The 24,810-nt window shown below is 38.6% G+C and overlaps 2 protein-coding genes and 1 long non-coding RNA gene across 4 annotated transcripts; 1 reads left to right on the plus strand and 2 right to left on the minus strand.

The window, feature by feature from the left end:
• On the minus strand, positions 1-3,290 carry LOC112166685 (ankyrin repeat-containing protein At5g02620). 2 transcript variants are annotated; one of them, XM_040506832.1, is made up of 6 exons: positions 3,163-3,290; positions 2,494-2,612; positions 1,596-2,087; positions 1,358-1,504; positions 818-1,260; positions 1-702 (listed from the first exon to the last, which is right to left on the minus strand). In XM_040506832.1, the coding sequence occupies exons 1-6, from the start codon at positions 3,267-3,269 to the stop codon at positions 127-129; spliced, it is 1,884 nt and encodes a 627-aa protein (XP_040362766.1). In that variant the 5' UTR covers positions 3,270-3,290; the 3' UTR covers positions 1-126. The 2 variants fall into 2 exon arrangements, with proteins under 2 accessions (XP_040362766.1, XP_024159332.1); XM_024303564.2 differs by having other exon boundaries at positions 818-1,269; positions 3,163-3,289.
• A 533-nt stretch (positions 3,291-3,823) lies between these two features.
• On the plus strand, positions 3,824-5,862 carry LOC112167264 (mannose-1-phosphate guanyltransferase alpha). The gene is made up of 5 exons (XM_040506834.1): positions 3,824-4,226; positions 4,344-4,523; positions 4,619-4,679; positions 4,779-4,825; positions 4,929-5,862. The coding sequence occupies exons 1-5, from the start codon at positions 4,152-4,154 to the stop codon at positions 5,040-5,042; spliced, it is 477 nt and encodes a 158-aa protein (XP_040362768.1). The 5' UTR covers positions 3,824-4,151; the 3' UTR covers positions 5,043-5,862.
• Positions 5,863-6,288: 426 nt separating this feature from the next.
• Positions 6,289-8,535, minus strand: LOC112201729. Its single transcript, XR_002936883.2, has 5 exons — positions 7,989-8,535; positions 7,676-7,747; positions 7,051-7,122; positions 6,883-6,944; positions 6,289-6,772 (listed from the first exon to the last, which is right to left on the minus strand). It is a non-coding gene; the product is annotated as an uncharacterized LOC112201729 (long non-coding RNA).
• Positions 8,536-24,810: the final 16,275 nt, after the last annotated feature.

Raw genomic sequence — 24,810 nt, forward strand, 5'->3', positions numbered from 1 at the left:
TGCGCGAACTAAAACAGCTCCATTTCTCTAATACATGTACAAAAAATACAGCCTCTGACTTTCTAGTCGATCATATGTTTCCATGGTTGAAATAAAAGACTTGAACAATACGTTGAAGAAAACATATCAGACGAGAGAGGTCCTGAGAGGAAACTGCAGAAAAGGCTGAAAAGCAAACAAAGCAACCGGTACAAATGCAAATACAAATACAAATATAAGATTGGGGACCCATTCTAAGCCATGGTGACAGTCTAAATAGAAGGTTGTGCTAAAAGCTACCATCATGGATGCTATAGAGATGAAAAGTGATGTGAGTCCTATCATCAACTTCAACGGTAATGATTTGAGGAAATCACCTTCAGCATAACGCGATGTGAGGATGAGCAAGAACATCAGTATTGAAGTGAAAGAGGATATGAGTGCTACTCCATCTGCTATGGCAAAGAATTGGAAGGCAGTCTCTTTTAGAAAGTTTGGCTGCCCTGTATTATCAGATGTACCACCAGGTACGCTAAATGCAGCTGAAAACACAACAGTTGCGATAAGAGCCGCAACAATCATACATGACTTTGCAGTTTGCTTCATCCATGCTTCTCCTTGGTGCAACAATCCTTTATGCTCACTTGTGAACAATTCTCGTGGTGTTTGTCCTTTCTTGTTTTTCATCTCTATAGAGCAAGGTTGTACAATCTTTTTTACTTCCTGAAACATCAAAGATATAAAAAGAATGCATGACAATTTAGCAAAGAAATTGAGAAATGTCATACTGTACTAGCTAGTATGAAATAATTGTAAGGATAGTGGCAGATCGAAGTACCTCAAACCATACCAACTCTCGCTGCATTTGAAGAGCTGCGCCTGATACAAGGTTGAGTTGATTTGGAGGTGCTAATTTTGCAGCCATATGTAAAATGTTATTACTCTCATCATCATCAGTAAATGTCACTATGAAATCCTTGATGGAGCCTATCTCATGCACTAAATTAAAGATACTTGCATGACGATGCAAAACAGCAACATGGAATATACTCCGATTTTTGTCATCAAGTTGCCATATTAAATCAGGATAAGAGCTAATAAGCACTGCTAGGAACTCATAATTTCCTAATTTTGTAGCGTCGAACAGTAATTTTGTAGGCTGTTCAATTAATCTCATCATATCGACATGATCATTTCTCAAGATTTCTGTCCAGACACATTGGACTAGTTGAAGGCCTTCATTGACTTGTTTCAAGTTTCTCTTGTATGAGAACTTCCAACCTGGGATAACTTATGAATAAAAGGTTGAAAACCATAAGCCACAGGGTTCATAATGATATGCACAGAGATAAAATTAACTTTTAAAGAACCAACTCACATGAGGTGATGAGTCTACTCCACATTCCTGGACTTTGGCTGGTGAATTCTAAAGGCATTCTAGCCAAGATATGCAAAGCTGTTTCCTCTTTTATATTACGAACCTTAGCTAATGCTCTGTCACTTTCTAGCATCTTCCTAGCTAGATCTGCATAATGACAAAGAAACGGATTAACAGAAATTAAAAATGCAAGCACTATATTGAATATGTGAAGGATGAATTGTTTGGTATATCTTACCATACAATCCATTATCGATACAAGTTAAAAACAACAGTTGCCGGTCGGCTTCCTCCAACATGTCCTTGGTTAGAGAGTACAAGTAATCTGCCATTAGAGATTGTCCCGACAAGGCAGCCGTATAGAGTGGTGTCATTCCTTCACCACCTCGAATTTTTGGCAAATGCTCATTCTTCTTCATCATAATCTGTGCAATTTCAATACTTCCAGCTGCAGCGGCAATGCTGAAGGCAGTGTTTCCGTTCGTGCCTTGCTTTGCCAAGGCTTGTGAACATTTCTCCGTTCCAATCCATACTTCCATCATTTCAACCAGCTCCTCCACAAACTGAACTTGTCTTGCTCCTGCTGCTATGTGAAGGACTGTGTCACCTCCGCTTGTTATGCTAGCAGTCAAAAGCCTCGGGTCCTTCCTCAAGATTAGTTCAACAGCTTCCCAATTGCCTTTTAGTGCATACTTATTGAGCGGCACACATACATCAAGGTAATACTGTCCTGTATAGGATTTATAGAGGACAATTGATCAAGTTCTGTAATCAACTAGTTGAATACCTATTATATCAGATCCCTTCGAAATGCAGAAGAATATATGATAGCTATCATCTATTATCTTTGTTTCAAATATTGGAGGTGATCGAATCTATGCAAAATCCTACAATACCTTCCTGTATGGCACAGATGCAATTTAGAACCCAATTGCTCAATCGAGAACCTAATTATTTTACTTTAGTGTAGACTCTATTTACCTTAACCTTTTCCTGTCAAAGTGGTAAAATACTTCATGATCATGTATTCATGTATACGAACTTGAGAAGCATGCACGATTAACACAGATATGTATATAGTAGCTTCCCCACACAATCTAGGTAAGAGTAAAGAGGAAGATTAATTGGCTCCATACTATTGCCAGGCGTGTAAGGTGCAAATGTCATTGGATCTCTCATAGCCCTCAATGCATTTCCAGGTGGTATAGAATTGTGTGCTTGTGTGGTAGACATTGGTTCCAAATTGAACCTCCACCTGCACCCAAGAAAATAATAGTAAATAATCAATTACTGTATCTTGCTTTTGTCCATCTTCATCTAAGGGGCGTGACCTACGTTGGGCTATGACTTTAGATTAATAGATTATTAATATATATCATACTTATCTCACCGAAATTAATATATTAACCAATCACAACTCAGAATAATTAATATTTGGTACGATTTTAAATTAAACTTGTGTTTTCTTTTGGAAACTATTAAACCCTTATAAACTTCATACTACTATTCCTAATTACATTAATTTTCATATCCACTCATATATATCCTACTGAAATTAGTGCATATGTGGAGTGGATCATCATATCAGTGAAAAAACTTCAGGGTCATACATGCATTATGCATACAAGGGTGCGTGGAACTGATCGAAAATGAAAAGAGCACATATATTTACCAAAAAAACTTAATTGTTATAAAATCGATCTTTTAGGTAGACTCCCAGGTTAATTAAATCTGTTTAAATAAGAAAAAGTATCTGCTATGAAATTCTCTACAAGATGAAACAAACAGAGAGAGAGGTTGCTTACAGCTTTGCTTGTGAAGCTAATTCACTCCTGCAAGAGCATGTAGAAACTTTGAGATAGTAAGATGTCTGGCTAGGGGGAGTTAAATAGTAGTCAGAGATGGACCTCATCAACGGCCAGCAAAGAAAGAAAGATTCATTTTCTTGATGATTTGACTGAAAGTGACTCGATTATAGTGCGAATGAAATTGCTTCGAACCTTCCTTGTCGATATTATTATTTTTGGGAGAGGATCATCTCCTCACTACTAGAATTTTCCTCATATACATCCGTCAGAAACTGATGTAAAAAAAAATTTGTACCCATGTGTTAGTGAGTGATGTAAAAGATCGAAAAAAAATAGACATCGGTTAAAAACCGATGTTCCATATAATAATAAACATCGGATATTTGTGTTTTTAGATATTATTAGAGAAAAATTCAGCTATCGTCCTCAAACTATGCTGTCAAGGCTAATTTGATACCCGAACTCTAAAAAGTATCAATGTGATATCCAAATACCTAAATTGGCATCAACGTGATACTTCCGTCCAAAATTTCTGACGGCGCCGTTTGTTTGCTGACGTGGCAAGCAAGTGGATCGGAAAAAAAAAATGAAATGACCTATTTACCCTTTTTTTTTGTTAATTCATTTTTTTTCCTTTTCTTTTCATTTCTTTTTCTTCCTTCTTCTTCTCTGCTTCTTCTTCTGGGATCTTCTTCTTCTTCTTAAGGTTTCGCGGCGCCAAGGGCTGAAGCTCCCAATCAAACCGGTCGAAGAACCTGCTGGTGCCGAGCGATCCGTCGGCGTAAATTGGGGCCGCCGAGTTGTTAAGCGAGACAAGGCAGTCAGCCGGATGGTACCGTCAGAGAGTGGCCGTCGAGCATGGTAGCGATATTGGCGCCGAACAGGAGGGACTTGAGTGATCGGACAGGGAAAGCGATGGGAGGAGGTGGTTGGTGGAGCTGGGTTCGCCGGAATTTGGTGTGCAGCGAACCAGTGCCTTCTCTTGAATGCGTTTCTTTTCTTCTGCTTGGGTTTTGTTGGGCTGTTCGATTTTTCCTCAAATTGCAGGCAAAAAGTTAAGGGTGCAACGTCTCTCTCTCTCTCTCTCTCTCTCTCTCTTTTTCTGCAAATTTGGGCTGGTTTTGCAATCAGTACTAGTTTATGGGGTCTGAATTTTTGTTTTTGTTGTTGTATTGTAGATACCCAATTTGGCTCACATTTTTCTAATTGGGTTTTATGAGGAGCGTGAGTTTGCACTCTATGTTTCTTCGATTTCCAATGAGCTTAGAGTGCCGGTGAGGTACTTGAAAGAGGATAAACCACATGGCTCAACTGGTGGTATGTATTACTTCAGAGATATGATCATGGAAGACGGCCCGGTATCACTTCTCTGCTTAGTTTTTCTTGGATTCTAGTCTTGTATGTGTAATAATGTTCTGCTTACATGTATGTTGTGTTTGTGTTTGTTTGGCAGTCGCATATCTTTTTGCTGAATTGTGATGTATGCTGCAGTTTTCCGCTTCCAGATATGCTTGGTATGTGTTTTTTTTTCCGTATTATGTTGGTTAGATTTTGAATGGGGACTTGAAGGAGTAATTGATAATGCTGCTTGCGAATGTTGTTTGGTTTTGCAGAGGCTCATATAAAATACGGTGGAATGGGTACAATGCTAGTAATCAAGGTTGGTGTCTTGATAACCTACTTTCTATCCCTATTGATGAATATCTTCTATTTTGCCTTTTGGTGATATTCTTATTCATTTTTTTTTTTGGCTGTATCTGCAGGTTTCTGCGGAATCTGCCAACGAGTTTGGTGAGTTGGTTGCTGATCTAGTCACCAAAGAACTGTTGCATTACACTGAGAAACCAGAGACTTTTGTATGTGCATGGTGCAGTTAGTGTACTAATGCGATACTATGTAGTCAAAAAGTTAAGGGTGCCACAGGAGTGCGAGGGAGATGGATTTGTGGCAGGAACTGGAGAGGATCTTGGCGGCGTTAGTGATGGTTTGGGCGGAGGAGAAGTAGAGGAGAGAGAAGAAGAAGAAGAGTGAGGTTGAAGAAGAAGAAGAAGAAGAAGCTATTTTTCTTTGATTTCTTGGGAGAGAGTCACCATCGTCATCGGAGTGGTCTTGGGCTAGAAGAAAATCCCAGACGAAGAAGAAGAAGAAGAAGAAGAAATGAAAAGAAAAGAAAAATAAATTAACAAAAAAGGGTAAAAAGTCGATTTTGCCCTTCTTCTTTTTTGCCACGTCAGTAAACAGACGGCACAGTCAGAAATTTTGGACGGAAGTATCACATTGATACCAATTTAGGTCTTTGGGTATCACATTGATACTTTTGAGAGTTCGGATATCAAATTGGCCTTGGCAACATAGTTTGGGGACGCTAGCTGAATTTTTCTCATATTATTAAACCTTCATATTTATGCATTTAATGCCTAACGAAATATAGGTCCAACAGCACTAATATTCATTTTAACATCGTTACTCATTCTAGAAACGATGTGTTATATTCTTTTACACATCGGTGTTTTTGAAGTTTGCCTGCTGTTTATAAGCTTTACCGGTACTTGCCATATATCACACTATTTAAGATTGAATCTACATTCTTTTCTATTACGCGACCGATGTTCATTAATCTATTAAACATCGTTTCCTTTTATGAAGCGATGTCCATTTTTCCTATTAAACATCAGTTTTTGAGGTTTGCACCGATATTCGTACTTATACTAGACATCGTTTTTCATTTAATAAATCGATGTACATTGATTTGTTTTACATCGTTTCTTACACAATATCGATGTCCATTGCGTTGTTTTACATCGTTTCTTACTTAATAATTCGATGTCCATTGAGTTGTGTTATATCGGTCCTTACTTAATAATTCAATGTGCACTGAATAAAGAGACATCGATTTTTGTTTTCAATCTGATATATCATCTCTTTAATGACATCGTTTTTGTAGTTTAATACAGATTTGAAATATGCATATATACATCATGTCCTTTATAAATTAAAAATTGGTAAGATACTAATATAAACTCATTTCAATTACAAACCAACAATCACAATTGTAACACCAACCAAAGGTTTTGCAAACACAGATACAGAACAATAACAGAACATCATTAAATTCATAACACTAACAGTGACTAAATTGAGAACCCTTTTTGTAAAAAAATAATCTACACTGAACAAGAAAGAATGTTTGAAATTGTAAGGCAAGTACTGAAGAGAGCATTGCTCTTCAATTAATCAAGTAATCTACAAACCAAGATAGCTTAGTAATAGTTTCACTTTTTCTTGCGTCCATATATATAAGCCTTGTATGTCTTATCATATACCTGCACATCAGGCTGAAACATAAGATGATGATACCTTGATTCTGATACTAGGGACGGTAAGTACGTAGAGGACAAATTGTCCCAGTCAACCTTTCTTCATGTTGAAATTCCCAGCTCTGGCAATAGTAACTGGGGCAAAAGAGCCAAACTGGTAGCTCTTTGTATTTTCTTTTGAGTCCTCTGAATTGTTCCTATCAACCTTACGTACTATGCTCCCATGTAGCATCTTTCCCTCTCAATCCCAACCATTTATATGCAGGCTTCCTTGTATCTGCTGCGTGGGTCTACATATTTTTGAACAAGGGGCACAGTTTAGCTTGGCAGTACATTATACTAGCTATTTAAGAGATTATGAATTCTAATATTTCTCTATCACAAGTTCTACAAGTTTTACCTTTTCAATCAGATTCATGGAGGACGAAACATTTGCAATATCGTAAATCCGCCTTACTTTAGCTGCTTCATCAAGTAGAGAAAATGCAAGAGTGTCAGCTCCTTAAGTAATATGTCAAAAAGATTCAAGAATAAACAAAAGCTTCAATGTACTAAACAAAGAACTTACAGTTGTTGAAGCTTGACCAAATTACCAAGTTCGGGAGGGAGTGTTCCGGAGAAGTTATTTATTCCAAAGGACCTGCAAGCCATGATGAATAGCCATAGAATTACTTTTAAGCAATTATGTGAAACATTCGGGGCAATATAGATAGAGTACATGTGTATGCAGATACTGGCACTAAATCACAATTGAGTAATGAATACTTTGGGTTTGCAGCCCATGTGCATTTGGGAATGTAAAAGTAGATGTGAAAATAAATCAGTTAACTAACTAATCCATCTTCTAACAACCTTGTAAGAATGACATGTTTCAAGAAGGCTCATAAAACAACCCAGTAACCCATACCAATGGTTTTGATTGTGTTTCACGATTTTCCAATGGATATAAAGTTGTTTATCATGTTTCAGCTCCTAGGATCATGCATTAGTCACCACTTGGGCAGTTTGGCAATGAGTAGATATCTATTTCACAACTGCAAAAACAATTGTACTAAGTTCCTATAGATTCTAATGCATATCCATTGTTATCAGTTTTCTCATTTTCCCACAATATGTAACTTGATTAATCAATGTTGATGCTTTCAAACTAGACTAAATAGTTTATGGTAGTTGGACTATAGTTTATGTCTTACAGCATATTTAAGTCCTTGAGGTTTCCAAGCTCCTTGGGGATAGGCCCATAGAATGCATTGTGAGCAATTGACCTGAAAGGAAACATCATCAATTGAAGATATAATTGAATTAAAATACTGGGATGGGATGGTCTTGAATCAACAGATTGCTAAAGTAAGAGTGCCCATATCTTTTTAGAATGACAGGATAGGAAAGCAAGGAGCAAGGGCTGACAGAGAAATTGAATAATACAATGAACCAAGGAAAGTAGCAAAGTATTAGACACTTCAAACATTATACTAAATTTAAAACAGATATTCTCTCATTACTTACAATAATGTCAATGCAGTCATATTGCCGATCCATGACCTGTGAAATAATTCTGATCGATTTTCCTAAAAAAATTGAAACAAATAGTGTAATAATCAACTCTTAACCTCTCAGTATGTCATGAATACTTGCGACAATAATAGAAATTTTGCTTTTGGAATTAAACAGCCTAACTCTCTAGGAGGCTAGAGAAAAGCATAACAAATCAATTGCAAATTGAAATTGGTAGCCAAAACAACATCCACGATAAACGGTATTTTTCTAAAACTCTTTGCAAACTGAAACCAAGATGTAAAGGAGGATCACAAGAGTCAATAGGATTGAGGAAAAACTTGACAGAGTCTATATTCATTTCAAGCAACCTGAACCCATAATTCCAAGCCATAAGGAGGCCAATAAAGAGGCCCCAATCACTGGCTATCCAGAACCCAAGATGTTAACGTTAGAGATTGAGCGAGATCTCTAGTTAGCTATAAATAAAGAGAGAGAGAGAGAGAGAGAGAGAGATTGACACAAGATGTATAGTGGTTCGCCTCCGCATGAGCGGGAGACTACGTCCACTTGAAAGCTATAGTAGTGTGTCGAGCCTTGCGGCCTAACAAGATTACAAGAGATGTAATGAATGTGTTGAGTTGTGGGAGGAGGCATTCCTTTTATAGATGAAGGAATGCTTCTCATTTACTTGTTCTTCGATGTGGGACAAGCAAAGCTACTATTCTAGTCTATTTAACATGTAGAAAGCTATGTTATGGGGGCATCTTGGCAAGGGCGGAAAGGTGGCTTCCCGGTGGCGGATTTGCGACTTCCGGATACCGCCGCGTAGCCTGAACATAGGGCTACACGATGCATGTCTCGGTTGGGCCTTGCCATGTCTTGTGGATGTCCCAAAGTAGGTGTTACTTATGCTTGGTGATGTAGTAAATACTCCATATTATTGGAGGTATGTACAAGTCCCCGAAGTCCCCGAGTAAGAGTAGCTTCTTGGTTGGGGAGTTCAAATCATGAAGTCATCAAGCATAAGTAACCGGGCGGTACGGAGCCCCTACAAGTCCCCGAACTCCGTAAGCAAGAAGGGACTCGTTTAATCCTGCACAATGAGACAAAAAACACGCATATGTAGAATGCTTGTTGTATTGGTTACCGTTCGTATTAATGGAATGCGAAAAGAATTCGATTTGTAGCGGATCAACAAATGGCAGAAGAATTCAATATTCCATTAATGTGTATGAACATGTAAAATATTGGTAGTTGTATATGTGGATCTTATGGCCATTAATACGCACAATAGATAGTGGCAAGTGTAATGGGTGTCCAAAGCAATTTTGTGGGAGTAGTCCCGGTGACATAGAATGAAGCGTTTGTGAACTTGGGGCTTAAGTAAAACATGTTGGACATGATCGAGCAAGTTGGGTTGTTCGAGCAAGTTGGGTGTGGTTGAGTGTGTAGGCGCTGTGCGAGCGTGCGAGGCGTGGCCCAAGCGCAAGTCGTGGCCATACTCGATACCCAAACGAGTCGTAACCCGAACAAGTCGTTTATCCGAGCATGTTTTAATTAAGTCGTAAGTGTCACAAGCTTCTAGATGCATGTCACAAGTAATTGAATTTAAGCACGTATGTGTGTAGCATGTACTTGTAGTAAAGTTGCTAATAACATGTTGTAGGCATGCTTAAGGGTTATAGAGACATGTATCGACATGACAATAGCTCTAATCGCAAGAGCGGAAAAGATAAGAAATAGTGACTTATCTTATGCCGGTTTGGAGGCTAGCGGAGTTGGCCGAGCATGATGATCCATTACTTGGCGGATAAAGTACTCCGATAATGTCCGTCAACTCGTAGTTGCGGTTGAATGCTCGATAGAAATAGAGATTTCCTTGAAACAAAATATATGATTAATATGTGGATTTGTAAAATCAACATAACTAATTTGCATATGTATTTTGATAAAGTTGTAAGCAAAATGTAGAAGCAAATGTAGTAGTTGATGACAAATAAGTTGTACATATATATATATTTTGTTGAATAATCGTGTGGTTGTGTGCGTAGCACATGCATGACATAGTGGCTATGTTTAATAATTAAAAGTCATGCTCTTGACAATTGTTGTATATTTGCCCGAAGACCTAGGCGAGCATGCCTATGTCCATGATAGCCATGTATTTAAGCAAAAAGATATATAAGCAACGGACATACGGACATTGTAATGATGCATATTGCCAACATGAGTACAAATGAATATTAATCTGTCATTGGGACAACAAGATGACACAAGATGTATAACGTTAGAGATTGAGCGAGATCTCTAGTTAGCTATAAATAAAGAGAGAGAGAGAGAGAGAGAGAGAGATTGACACAAGATGTATAGTGGTTCGCCTCCGCATGAGCGGGAGACTACGTCCACTTGAAAGCTATACTAGTGTGTCGAGCCTTGCGGCCTAACAAGATTACAAGAGATGTAATGAATGTGTTGAGTTGTGGGAGGAGGCATTCCTTTTATAGATGAAGGAATGCTTCTCATTTACTTGTTCTTCGATGTGGGACAAGCAAAGCTACTATTCTAGTCTATTTAACATGTAGAAAGCTATGTTATGGGGGCATCTTGGCAAGGGCGGAAAGGTGGCTTCCCGGTGGCGGATTTGCGACTTCCGGATACCGCCGCGTAGCCTGAACATAGGGCTACACGATGCATGTCTCGGTTGGGCCTTGCCATGTCTTGTGGATGTCCCAAAGTAGGTGTTACTTATGCTTGGTGATGTAGTAAATACTCCATATTATTGGAGGTATGTACATATGCAGTAAGATAATTTCAACTGAAATTAAAAAGCTCACATCTTTATATGCAATATCAAAACTTGATAAAAGAAACAGCAGAGTAGAAAAAACAAAATAGAAAAGCATACAAGAAGGTCAGGTATCTCAGAGCCAAAAGTTCCATTGCAAACAGTCCTCGCTTGTTTAGAGCATAGACTCTCCTGAAATGCAAAAAAGATGGGAACACTACTTTCAGTAAAGGTTATGTTAAATTCAGTATTAGCAGCAAGTGAAGAACATACAGTTGGGTAATATGGCAGGTGGTGCCACTGGCATAAGTACAGTCGCAAATGATGGCTGGGTTATTAGGAGGGCTCTCAAATTCAGTTCCATTGATGGCTGATCCACCGCATGGCTCTCCGCTTGAGTATCCCATTGTGAGAATATTGAGTTCAACGCTAGAACTAAGGAAACAATAACAAGAACAAATTCATGTACAGATACAGAGATAGTTCAAAAGTCCCAAGACTCAATACTTTATGGGCTAAAAGAGTTGAAATTCATGTGTGAGTACCTTCAGATGCGTGTCTGGGTGATTCTTCTTCTTCTTCTTCCTCGTTCCATGCCTAAGCACAGATTGTCAGATTGGAGACCTCCACCGTCAAATCGACAAAACAGATAGATTGAAGGTGACTTTCTTTCACTCTCTTTCTGCGGAGCAAAATAGATCCTCGTTCTCAGTCTCTCTCGTCTCCGCCTCTGTTAAAACCCACACAATTCACTCACCTTTAGAATTCTCAAAACTTCAGAATATGTTGTCTCATTCAGGGAACGCATATATCCCCAAATCTCCACCCATCTATAATTCAATTTTCGATTGATTACCGAAAACCCTAGAATTGAAAACCCCCCACTATTTCGATTTACCATTTGAGAACCGACTGTGAATCAGTGATTTTCGCCAGCGCCTGAGATTTCTTTGACAGAACGGTGTCGGTCGCCCCTGGGATGTTGTCTTTGTTCACAGAAGCAATCCATTTCCCCAATTCGAGAAAGGGATTGAGAGAAGGGTTCTTTGCCTTCTTTCAGCCTTCCGAGATCTGAGAGAGAGAGAGAGAGCTTGCTCGTGGAGGTGATGGCGCCAGCAAGGGGGCGGAGGCGGTTAATGAGAGAGAGAGATCGTAGCGGGAATCAGTGGTTGGCCGTGGAAAGAGAGTGGGAGAGAAAGGAGGAGAGGGAATCAGTGGTTGGCCGTGGAAAGAGAGTGGGAGAGAAAGGAGGAGAGGGCTAGGGTTCGGGGAATAGCAAGAGAGAAAATGGGTCGCCAGTTTTCAATTGTGAAGTTAGAGATATAGTCGGTCGGAAAAATAGTAAAGGGTGGGGACTGGGGAATGAAAATTTTGTTCCCCGCGTTCATGAAAGTTTTTAACTTTGTCTTTCAGCGCGTTTTTGAAAATTTTAAGATGAAAATATAGACATCGGTCAACAGAAAAAAGTGATGTCAGTTATATACATACAGATCGATTTTTGAGGAATCGATGTTAATGACATTGTTTTACATCACATGTATTTCTCACCGATTTAATTGTCATGATGTCTATGAGCATAATTCTAGTAGTGCCTGAGCTCCTAATCTGCCTAACCTGCCTGAGCTTTTAATTAAATGAAGACACGTGTCGATTGCTATATCTAGCGGTCAACAATTCCTTTTCTATTTCATGGTTGCTTTAGAATGAACCTAAACAATTTAAATGCAATGTATAAGTCTACAACAATAAGAATAAAATTGGTATATAGACCAATGTGTTTGTAATTAAAATTAATTTTTTTTATCTTATGTCCACGCACATCCATTGATGGAATATATACAAACGTAATGTGAAAAAATAAACACATTTCGCGGTTGTCATGGCATCGGTCAACCAATAAAACATATAAGTGACTACGGTTGACCAATCCGATCGGATTCGAAAATATGGTGAAATTGGCTAAATTTTTTACCACACTCATAATTTATTGTAATAAACTCATCTAACGGTCAGTTTTTCCATTTTCTTTGAATTGATAGGGGTTGATCTTTGGAGTGTATGATATATAAATATAGGTTTATAAGAGTAACTACGTTTGATCTAGTTGATCGAATTCGAAACGAGAACCAAATTGGCTGGATTTTCTACAACCACCATAAAACATTACAATCTCTCCATCGAGCGGTTGGTTTCTCCGAATTCATTTTCTACTTCATGGTTGCTTTAGAATGAACCTAAACAATTTAAATGCAATGTATAAGTTATACAACTTTAGGAATAAAATTGGTATAGACCAATGTGTTTGTAATTAAAATTAATTTTTTTTATCTTATGTCTACGTACATCCATTGATGGAATATATACAAACGTGATGTGAAAAAATAAGCACGTTTCGCGGTTGTCATGGCATCGGTCCAATAAAACATATAAGTGACTACGGTTGACCAATCCGATCGGATTTGAAAATATGGTGAAATTGGCTAAATTTTTTACCACACTCATAATTTATTGTAATAAACTCATCCAACGGTCGGTTTTTCCATTTTCTTTGAATTGATAGGGGTTGCTCTTTGGAGTATATGATATATAAATATAGGTTTATAAGAGTAACTACGTTTGATCTAGTTGATCGAATTCGAAACGAGAACCAAATTGGCTGGATTTTCTACAACCACCATAAAACATTACAATCTCTCCATCAAGCGGTTGGTTTCTCCGAATTCATTTTCCACTTCATGGTTGTTTTAGAATGAACCTAAACAATTTAAATGCAATGTATAAGTCATATAACTTTAGGAATAAAATTGGTATAGTCCAATGTGTTTGTAATTAAAATTAATTTTTTTTTATCTTATGTCCACGCACATCCATCGATGGAATATATACAAACGTGATGTGAAAAAATAAGCACGTTTCGCGGTTGCCATGCCATCGGTCAACCAATAAAACATATAAGTGACTACGGTTGACCAATCCGATCGGATTCAAAAGTATGGTGAAATTGGCTAAATTTTTTACCACACTCATAATTTATTGTAATAAACTCATCCAACGGTCGGTTTCTCATTTTCTTTGAATTACTATATGTAGCTCTTTGGAGTGTATGATGTATAAATATAGATTTATAAAAAATTAGTGTCTTTAAAAATTTATTTATCAATAAATTAGTATCTATATATAAATATATATTTTTTTGGGTACAATATAGTTATATAGATCTGTTATCTTTCGTTGTATTTGATCATTATCCATTGAATTTCCAAAGCTTGATTAAAATAAAAAATACTTGTGTCTTTAAATATTTATTTATAAATAAAGCCCGTAAGGCCAGATCCAAAAAAGCTCGCAAGGCCAAGCCCGGCCCGGCCCGAAAAAGCCCGCAAGGCTCACTTTATATGGACGGGCTTGGATCCTTTGATTTTTAATAAAGCCCGGCCCGGCCCGGCCCGCAATTATTTAAAAATATAGCAAGGCCCGGCCCAAGCCCACTATGAATGGGTCGAGCCCGGCCCGGCCCGTTGATGACCCCTAAGTTATATGCATACAAATCGATTTTTGAGGAATCGATGTTAATGATATTGTTTTACATCGCGTGTATTTCTCACCGATTTAATTGTCATGATGTCTATGAGCATAATTCTAGTAGTGCCTGAGCTCCTAATCTGCCTAACCTGTGACGTCCCGAACCCGGATTCACCGGTTTACTAGTCATTTGGACAGTAAACAACTTTTACTTTCACTTTTACTGTCGTTTCAATGCTTTTAGGGGGCCCTAAAAGTTGACTTTTTGTTTGGGTCAAAATTTGAGAAATTTTCCTTCATGAAGGTTGTAGAGGACGTTAAACCGAGCGCGTGCATATGTGGTACGTAAAAATCGGACTTCGTATGCGAGAGTTATGGCCAAAAATGTGAAGTTACTGTTCATGGTAATTTTTGATTAAAATAGAAATTTACCCCGGGTAGGTTTCCATTTCCGGAAACCCACCCCAGCTCTTTCTCTCTCCTCTCCCCCGACCTCTCTCTTCTCCGGTTCGACCATTTTCCCTCTCCCTCCGATTTCCGGCGATTCCGGCCACCAACCGGCGTGCCACCGGTCACCAGAGGAGCGCCTCCTCCCTCCGAGCACCTTAGCAACCTTGGTTTTCCACGATTTGGCCGGAAAACCACGGATCGAAGGAAAAACTCCTCCGGCTGCAGTTTGAAGCTTTTGCCGATTTCCGGCGATTCCGACCACCTCCGGTCCCCATCTCGCCGTCGAAGGTTCGGTTTTCATCACTGATCATTTCCCCTATGGCCTTGTATCACGATTTGTTGTGTAGATGCCGAATCGACGAATTGAAATTCTAGGGTTCTTGAGGATTTCTGGGTTTTTGTTCATTGAATCGATTTCGGCCATTTTAATTGTTATTTGGGAATGTTGTAGTTGAGAAGTTGAATCAGTGTGTTGAGAAGGTGCTACTGCCAAATTTTGGTGGCCATCGGAGATGGTGGCGGCGGCGCCGCCACTGTGGGCGGCGGTAGCGGCGGCTAGGGTAGTTTATAAATTTCAATTTTTAGCTAGTTAAATTCTATAATTATCATAGAGCTTATATATGAAGTTCGGTGAATTTTGAAGGAGTTTGGAATTGTTTGTGAATTTTCGAAGTTTGGAGTTTTGTGGTGGAATTATGGGAAATCCGGCCGTCGGATTTCCCTCGTTTTCATTATGGAATATGTAAATTGAGGAATTAGAATTGTGGAAGAGATTTGGGTTGAATTTGAGAAGTATTGGAGATAGGGATTTTCGGATTTCGTTTAAGTTCGTAATTATTTTATCGGATTGCCGTTTACGGAAATATAATTGTGTACAGGGCAATGTCGCGAGCTATGGTTAGATGAAGGAACTCGTTTGCGTGGTTGCCAATAGTACTGTGAGTGGACATTTGTTTTTAAATTAATTCCGCATGCAGTATTATTATTATTTTCTTCCAATTGAGATTTAATTATGTTTTGAGTATTTGAGATTTAGTTTATCGAGATTTATTTATGGATTACGAGATTAGTATTGAAATTCCTTCCCGAGGGCTTTTAGTAGATTTTTGAGATAGTCATTCATGAGTTATTGAGTTGGGAAATGATTTTCGGGAAGTGACTGATTCGGAAAAATATTATGAGAATTATTGTTTTCGAATATCAGTTTTTATGAAGATATACGAGTGCGAGGGATTTAGCAAATATTTGAGCATGATTGATTTATCGAAATTTATTGAGCTTTGAGCTCCGCACTTATCAGCCTTGAAGTTAGATTGAGTTTTCTTTCCGAAAGCATTTATTGATTTACAGAGTATTTGATTTTATGCTTTCGAGGATGCTTTCGAGGATTTATTGAGATATCGAGGATTGAGTTAGTGAGTTATTACTGAGTTATGCTTTCGGTGAATTATTATTGATTTATTGAGGTAATATCGAGTTTCTTTCCGAAAGCAAGTGATTGAAAGAGGTTATGTTCAGTTCTTGAGGAGGCTATTCAGTTTATTAAGGAGGCCAGTTTTGGCGCATGCGTATCTTACCTAGTTGGCAGTCCCTTCTAGGTAATAGTCTGGTTGGCAGTCCCTTCCAGACTACAGCCCGGTTGGCAGTCCCATCCGATGCGTCACCTGGTTGGCAGTCCTTTCCAGATGACATGAGGTAGTTAGTCGGCAGTCCCGTCTACTACCTGTGGTTAGTCGGCAGTCCCGTCTACTACTTGTGGCTAGTTGGCAGTCCCTTCTCTCCACCGCCTCCTATTCCGGTTGGCAGTCCCTTCCGATGCGTCATCTGAGTGGCAGTCCCTCCTAGATGGCATGAGATGACTAGACAGCAGTCCTTTCTAGTCATCGAACGAGCCTCATGAAAAGGATGTTTTTATAAGGATTGAGGATGAGATTTTAAGAGATTTCAAGATTGTTACTGCATGCGAGATTTTAGAGAATAACTTGGGAAAGCATTAAGTTTTACTTATTCATTTGAATTACTTATTTTTCGTCCACTCACTCTAACGGATTTTAAATGTTTTCCCCTGGGCCCTTCGGTTTTAAATGCCCAGTTTGCAGGCCAGTTTAGCTTGAGGTCGAGCGTACTTGGGGTTGAGGCATAGCTATCATAGCTTCCGCATTATAAAAGCATCGGTCATTTATCTTGCTTTCTATTCTCTTGTTCGCCTGTATATTAGATTGCTCTGATAACCTATGAGATTAATATTCTTAAGTTTCAGAATTGTTTGGTGATATGAGAGATGTTGTGATATAGGGAGCAGGGTGGCTCCAGGAGAATAAGGATGGATGATTTAGAAGTGTAATTGTTTTTCTACAGGTTTTGGGTTGTCCATTTTTTGGGGAAGTTCTGTCAAATTTTTGGTAGAATTTCTTCTAAGGTGGGCCTCGCAGGGCCTCTTCGGATTTCAGGGTGAAATCCGGGGCGGGTCCTGTCATAACCTGCCTGAGCTTTTAATTAAATGAAGACACGTGTCGATTGCTATATCTAGCGGTCAACAATTCCTTTTCTATTTCACCCCCTCTTTTCCTTCTCAGCTTTTCTTTCTCTCTCCAGTTCTTCTTCTGTTCCTCACTCTCACAACCCAAGATTGCGCATAAGAAATTTGATCTGTTGGTAACGTCGAATTGCAAACATATACGACTCTTCGGTTTAGTATGACTTGACTCTGGTTGTATCCAAAGAACATTCGAACTGATGTGGCCGATAGCGTCATAGAGTTTCTGGGTTTGATACCATGGTATCAGAGTCTCCATGGTTCACGCTGATACATGATCTTCTATCTGTTCTGAGTCATAAATATTTTAGGATTAATATTAGGAATAGAATTATAGTAATTGTATAGAATCAGGATTGTAATTGTGATTTGATTACTTTCCTTGTTAGACGTCTAGAATTAGGGTTGTATATGGTTGTATAAATATTCCTCTGCATATTGAATGAAAGTGTGAGAGAATTCATCCTCTAAAGCTTCTTGTTCTCTAGAGATTCTTAGTTTTAACTTGGTATCAGAGCCAAGATTGTTGCAGTTCAAGTATCATGGGTAGAGAAGAGAGTTCCAAGCAGATTATGACTTCTGATGTGCAGAAGGTAGAGATATCTGTGAATCAAGAATCCTCAAGAGGGAGATTTAGGGGTGCCAAGCTGAATGGCATGAATTATCATACTTGGAGGAAGATGATGACTGCTCATCTTTGCGGTCTGGACAAGATGGGATATGTGAATGGATTGATTCAGACACCGGATGAAAAAGATGTTGGTTATGCAAAGTGGGAAACTCATAATGGTGTCGTGATGTCTGTGCTCTACAAAGCCATGACGGATGAGGTAGTACAATTAATTATTGGGTGTGAAACTGTAGCAGAAATTTGGAGTACTTTGAAGCAATTGTATTTGAATGACTCGGATTTTGCTCAAATACATGAGCTTCATACCAAGGCGTTCATGATGAGGCAGGATGGGCGGCCTGTGTCAGTATACTATGCTGCCCTTAAAGGTCTATGGCTGGAAATTGATCAAAGGCGTCCCAACAAGATGAAGAATGTTGATGACATCAAGCTACACAATGAAGAGAAGGATCTAATGAGGTTGCATATCTTCCTTCATGGTCTCGACGACAAGCATGCCAGTGCAAAGGGTGAGTTGCTCAGACGTGGAACTCCACCTACCCTTGAGGATGCCTTTGCATATATACGCAAAGATGAGACTCAACTTGATAGCACCAAAGCAATCCATTCAGAGTTATCAAGTCTCACAGTCGAAACCAAGCCTTCACCGTCAAAATATGTACCACCACCTCAACAACTTCGACCCCAACCAAGTTCTCAAGGAGGAACATGGCCGTACTGTACTTTTTGCAAGAATTATGGGCATTAGAGGACTAAGTGTCATCGATTGAATGGGTATCCGAATCAACAAAATACTTGGAATAAATTGGGACCTAACCAACAGGGCCGTACCATTGCTGCAAATTTAATTCAGAACCTAGACTACCAAGGTATGGAAGAAACAGATCAGAAGCCTGGTAATGCTTCAGTCTCTTTTGTTGGAAGAGGTAAGTTTGGTAAGGCTTTATTTGTCTCTGACTTTGTTGGGGAAGATACTTGGATCATTGATTCTGGTGCATCTGATCATATGACTTACAATAAATCATTCTTTACCTCTCTCTCAATCCCACTAGTGTCCAAAGTAACTAATGCTAATGGTGAAGCCTTTCCCGTATTAGGAATAGGAACTATTAGAGTCACACCAAACTTAGGGCTTAGGAATGTGTTATATGTTCCTAATTTGTCACATCACTTAATCTCTGTTCCTCAATTAAATACTGAATCTCAGTGCTCTGTGACCTTTTTTCCCATGTATGTGGTTTTTCAGGATCTTTAGACAAGGGAGATAATTGTCGAGGAGATTTAAGGGGGAGGTTATTTCATCTGGATCGGATGTATGAGGGGATAACACCAGGGAAGAAAGCCCCAGTAGCTTTGATTTCGAGTTTTGAGCAGCGATTGAATGAAGTGTGGTTGTGGCATTGTCGTCTTGGTCATCCTTCCTTTAGTAATATGAGAAAGTCTATGCCCTCTTTGTTTTTGGGAATTTCAGAGTCATCTTTTAAGTGTGAAACTTGTGTTCTGGCCAAAAGCCATCGAGTTAGCTACCCTTTGAGTATTTCAAATAAAAGTCTTGTACCTTTTGAATTGATTCATTCTGATTTATGGGGACCCTCACGGGATCCTACTCCTTCTAGTATGCGCTATTTTGTGTCTTTTATTGATGATTGTACTCGTGTTTCTTGGATTGCTTTGCTGAAGTCCAAGGATGCTGTGTTTCCAGTTTTTAAAAATTTTTAAAATATGATTCATACACAGTACAATGGTTAGATCAAACTCTTTCGGTCTGACAATGGGGGGGAATATATGAGCAATGAGTTCCATGAGTATCTTTGTACACAGGGTATCATACATTAGACCACATGTCCTAAAACCCCATAACAGAATGGTGTTTCTAAGCGAAAGAATCGTCACCTTCTTGAAGTTGCTCATTCGATTCTTTTTAGTGCAAATATGCCCACGTACTTATGGGGAGAAGCAGTTCTCACTGCCTCTCATCTTATCAATAGGATGTCGTCTAGTGTTCTCCAAAATCAGATTCCACTTGAGGTCCTCTCATCCCATGTATCTCTTCCTTCTTTTCATAATCTTCTTGCTCGAGTCTTTGGGTGCGTTTCCTGTGTTCATATTCCTAAAAACCAATGCTCAAAGTTAGAACCTCGTGCCTTGAAGTGTGTTTTTATTGGGTTTGGGACCCATCAGAAGGGGTATAAGTGTTTTCATCCTCCTACCAGAAAATTTTATGTGACAATGGATGTCACATTTTTCGAAGACGCCTGCTATTTTTCTGTCACACACCCTTCTATTCAGGGGGAGCAATATGGTTATTTTGAAGAGAAGGTAAGTGGCAGCGGCAGTACAAGGGACAAAGATGGAAAAGAGGCTGAAGAAAAAGAAGCAAAAGAAAGAAAAAGCAATGAAGGTGACACAGCTGAAGAAAAAGAAGAGGAAGAAAGAGAATACAAAGAAGAAAAAGTAAGAGAAGAAGGAGAAAGGTACGTAATTGAAGAAAAAGAAAGAGAAGGAAAAGTAGAAAAGGGCAAAGAAGAAAGACTGAGGGTAAAGAAAGAGAAGAAAGAGAAAGGCACGTAATTGAAGAAAAAGAAAGAGAAGGAAAAGTAGAAAAGGGCAAAGAAGAAAGACTGAGGGTAAAGAAAGAGAAGAAAAAGACAGAGAAGAAAGAGAAAGGCACGTAATTGAAGAAAAAGAAAGAGAAGGAAAAGTAGAAAAGGGCAAAGAAGAAAGACTGAGGGTAAAGAAAGAGAAGAAAAAGACAGAGAAGAAATAGAAGGAAAAGAAGAAAGAGAAGAAAAAGTAAAAGAAAGAGAAGACAAAGTATGGCCAGAAAAAGAAGGAAAAGAAAGAGAAGAAAAAGTACAGCAAAAAAATGAAGGAAAAGAAAGAGAAGAAAAAGTACGGCCATAAAAAGAAGGAAAAGAAAGAGAACAAAAAGTGCGGCCAGAAAAAGAAGGAAAAGAAACCGACAAAAAAGAAAGAGCAGAAATAGAAACGGAGGGAGGCGCAAGATTGCCAGACACTTCTCCGTCTTCCTCATCTCTTCCCTCGAGCCAAACTCTCCAAGGTCCTGAAGGTCAATGTGAGGTAATACCTGAACCCAATTTGTCTATCTTACCTTCTAGTTCTACTAGTGGTAAGCCACCAAAGAAATATGAACCTAGTCTCAAAGCTAAGTCTAGGTACCTGGTTTCCAATTATGTATCTACACATAGGTTGTCTGAGTCATTTGAGTCGTTTGTACAGCAGATTTCCTTTGTATCTATTCCTAACAAAGTGCAGGATGCTCTAAGAGATCCAAAGTGGTCAAAAGCGATGGAAGAAGAGATGGAAGCTCTACAGAGGAATAATACTTGGGAATTGACGGTGTTACCTAAAGGGAAAAAGCCAGTTGGATGTAAATGGGTCTACACAATTAAACATGATTCAGATGGCTCAGTTAGTAGGTATAAGGCGAGATTGGTAGCAAAAGGGTTTACATAGACGTATGGTGTAGACTATGATGAGACGTTTGCACCTATAGCCAAGATTAATACTATCAGAGTGCTTCTCTCTTTGGCGGCTAATCTGGATTGGCCTTTTAAGCAACTTGATGTGAAAAATGCTTTTCTATATGGAGATTTGGCTGAAGAAGTGTATATGAGTCTACCTCCCGGGTATGAGACCGCTGATAAGACGAATGTTGTGTGTAGGTTGAAGAAGTCACTCTATGGTTTGAAACAATCCCCCCGTGTATGGTTTAGGTGTTTTACTCAGGCAATGAAGTGATTTGGTTACGAACAAAGCAATTCGGATCATACTCTCTTCCTTAAGCATCAGAAGGGTAAAGTAACAGCATTAATCATCTATGTTGATGATATGGTGATCACGGGTGATGATTGAGAGGAAATTAGGAGGTCGCAGCAGCAGTGAGCTTCGGAGTTTGAGATGAAAGACCTTGGTGACTTGAGATATTTCCTTGGGATAGAGGTAGGAGTAGCAGCATCTTCTTGTGCCAAATAAAATATGTTCTAGACTTGTTGTCAGAAACGGGCATGTTAGATTGCAGGCCAGTTGATACACCAATTGAACAGAATCACCGGTTAGCAGAGTACCCTGATCAAGTCCCGACTGATAGGGCGAGATATCAAAGGTTAGTTGGCAGATTAATCTATTTGGGTCACACTAGACCTGATTTGGCATATGCAGTGAGTGTGGTGAGCCAGTTCATGCATAATCCTAGTGAAGATCATATGGATGCAGTCATGCAGATCCTGCGGTATCTAAAGAAAGCTCCTGGGAAGGGTCTTATGTTCTCAAAACATCATTTCCTAGAGGTGAGTGGGTATATTGATGCTGATTGGGCTGGTTGTATTACTGATAGGAGATCGATCTCGGGTTACTTTACATTTGTTGGAGGGAACCTTGTCACTTGGAAGAGTAAAAAACAAAAGGTGGTGGCAAGGTCAAGTGCAAAAGCTGAGTATAGAGGTATGACACATGGAATATATGAGTTGTTATGATTACGTAATTTATTGCGTGATTTAGGGTTCAGGCTAAAATGGGCTATGGAGTTGTTCTGTGATAACAAAGCGGCTATTGAAATTTCACATAACCCAGTACAGCATGATCATATAAAGCATGTGGAAGTTGACAGACACTTTATCAAAGAGAAGTTGGACGCAAACCTGATTGTCTTCCCATTTGTACCAACTGAGGAGCAGTTAGCGGATGTTCTGACTAAGGGTGTATTAGTCAAAGCATTTCATGACTCACTTAGCAAGTTGGACATTCGAGATGTGTATGCTCCAACTTGAGGGGGAGTGTTGTGAGTCATAGATATTTTAGGATTACCATTAGGAATAGAATTAAACTAATTCTATAGAATCAGGATTGTAATTGTGATTTGATTACTTTCCTTGTTAGTCTAGAATTAGGGTTGTATATGGTTGTATAAATATTTCTCTGCATATTGAATGAAAGTGTGAGAGAATTCATCCTCTAAAGCTTCTTGTTCTCTAGAGATTCTTAGTTTTAACTCTATCCACCGGCACTGGTTCTTCAATTGGTTTTGGGCGATTTCCAGTCTATGATTCGAGCTCTTTCAATTTATTTGATTACTTTTGTTGATTTTATCCTCTTTATATGTGCTCTCGAATTTGGCGTTTGCATTTTGGATTGATTCATGCTTTTCTGGGTCAATCGCTGATAGCTTTCAATGAAGAGTAATTGGGAGTGGCATTTCGAAGGAGAAGAGAGAGACAAAAGAAAGATTGACCCAGCGATTGATTTGAATTTTTGATAACTGCAAATTGCTTTCAATGCAGCACCAAATTCCTAAGAACAAAATCTGCAAAAGCCCGCTCCAGTGGTAAATCCTTAAATTCCTTGTTTTTTTTGTTCTTTTGTTGCTATTTAGAGGAATAAGCTATAATTGCGAGTTATATTCTGTAGCCATTTTAATCCAAACTTAATCTGTTTGTAAACGGAATTTTTGGTTTCTCTCAGTTCAATTCAAGGTATACCATTACTTAGTGGTGATTATCCCATAAAACTATCATTGCATAGAATGTATTTCGTGCAAAGGAATGAGCTAGAATAGGGTTCTGTACATTTGATATAATCATTCATCTGCATGCTTCAAATGGCAAATATTGAGAATGAAAATGGATTGGTTTGGATTAGTGGCTTTGAAGAGTGAATTCTCCTACTGGAGTGAGAGCTTTCTCTCTTTAGCTAGTTCCTTGATCTGAAAACCTTCACCGATTAATTAGCCCTCTACTTTTCTCTCTCTTATCATTCCTTTCTTCTCCTCTTAATCAATCAGCATGAACTCATCTGGCATAACAGATCCTATCCCGAATATATAAAATAGATCTATAGCGAAGTTCAAGCATCTTTTTTTAGAACCCATCTTGAAGATTTCAAGCAGAACAAATTTCATTCCATGAGAGAGGGAGACAAGATCTAGAAACTGGCAAAGAAGAAACATGAAAGAGAGAGAGAGAAAAAGAGAGAGAGAGTGGTGGGGGGACTGTGACTTATTTTTTTTTGCCTCACCAATGATTTAAAAAAAAAAGGATAAATAAGTAAGTACCTACAAAAATCATTATAAGCCATTGGATGTGATTTTATACATGTGTCGCTTTGCCATTAAAAGCTCAGGCAAGTTAGACAGATTATGAGCTGAGGAGAGGATCCTCTCCCATTATTTTTTCTATTGACCACGTTGACCCAATAAAAGAGATGACAATACAAATTATACGTCGAACCAAGTCTAAGTTAGACCACTCAAATCTATGGAATTCAGCACACAGATTCTGTTATTAATCCCAGAGCACGCCTCCAGAAGACAATCTACCTAATATAAAGGAAACAGAACATTGAAGCTTTAATTATGGGCAATTAGGTTGTAAGGGGCATGCAAAAATAAATTTAATCAGCTTATAATCAATCCAACTAATTAATCAGCAAAGATCATGAGGTATACTTTTATGTTATTCTTCTACCTAGTTCTTAATAGTGACCATAAATACTTGACCATTTACCAGAACTAATCATTAAAGAAGGTGCAAGTAGGTAGAGTAGCTTCCTTTTTTTAGTTGTTTTCAGAAGGAAAAAAGCAGGACCAGATTCTCGGGGGTGGTGCGAGGCTGGGCACAGGGCCGGTCCTGAGATTCTAAAAGCCTGAGGCAGAGAATTAAAATGTGGCCTCCTATAATAACATTACCAAATCATATGTTTTGAATAAAAGTAAATATAGTATCAATAACAAAAAAAAATATGCATATTTATTCATACACAAATTTATCAAATACAAAAATAGTTTAACATAAATTTTTTTCTTTGATGGCTAGAGCCAATGAAAATTGACTTAAATGATTAAATTGACTTTAAAAATAAAAAAGGTCAAAAGGGAGAAGAACGTTCATAC

This window comes from Rosa chinensis, chromosome 5, assembly GCF_002994745.2.
Source record: "Rosa chinensis cultivar Old Blush chromosome 5, RchiOBHm-V2, whole genome shotgun sequence".
In the NCBI taxonomy this organism is placed as follows: domain Eukaryota; kingdom Viridiplantae; phylum Streptophyta; class Magnoliopsida; order Rosales; family Rosaceae; genus Rosa; species Rosa chinensis.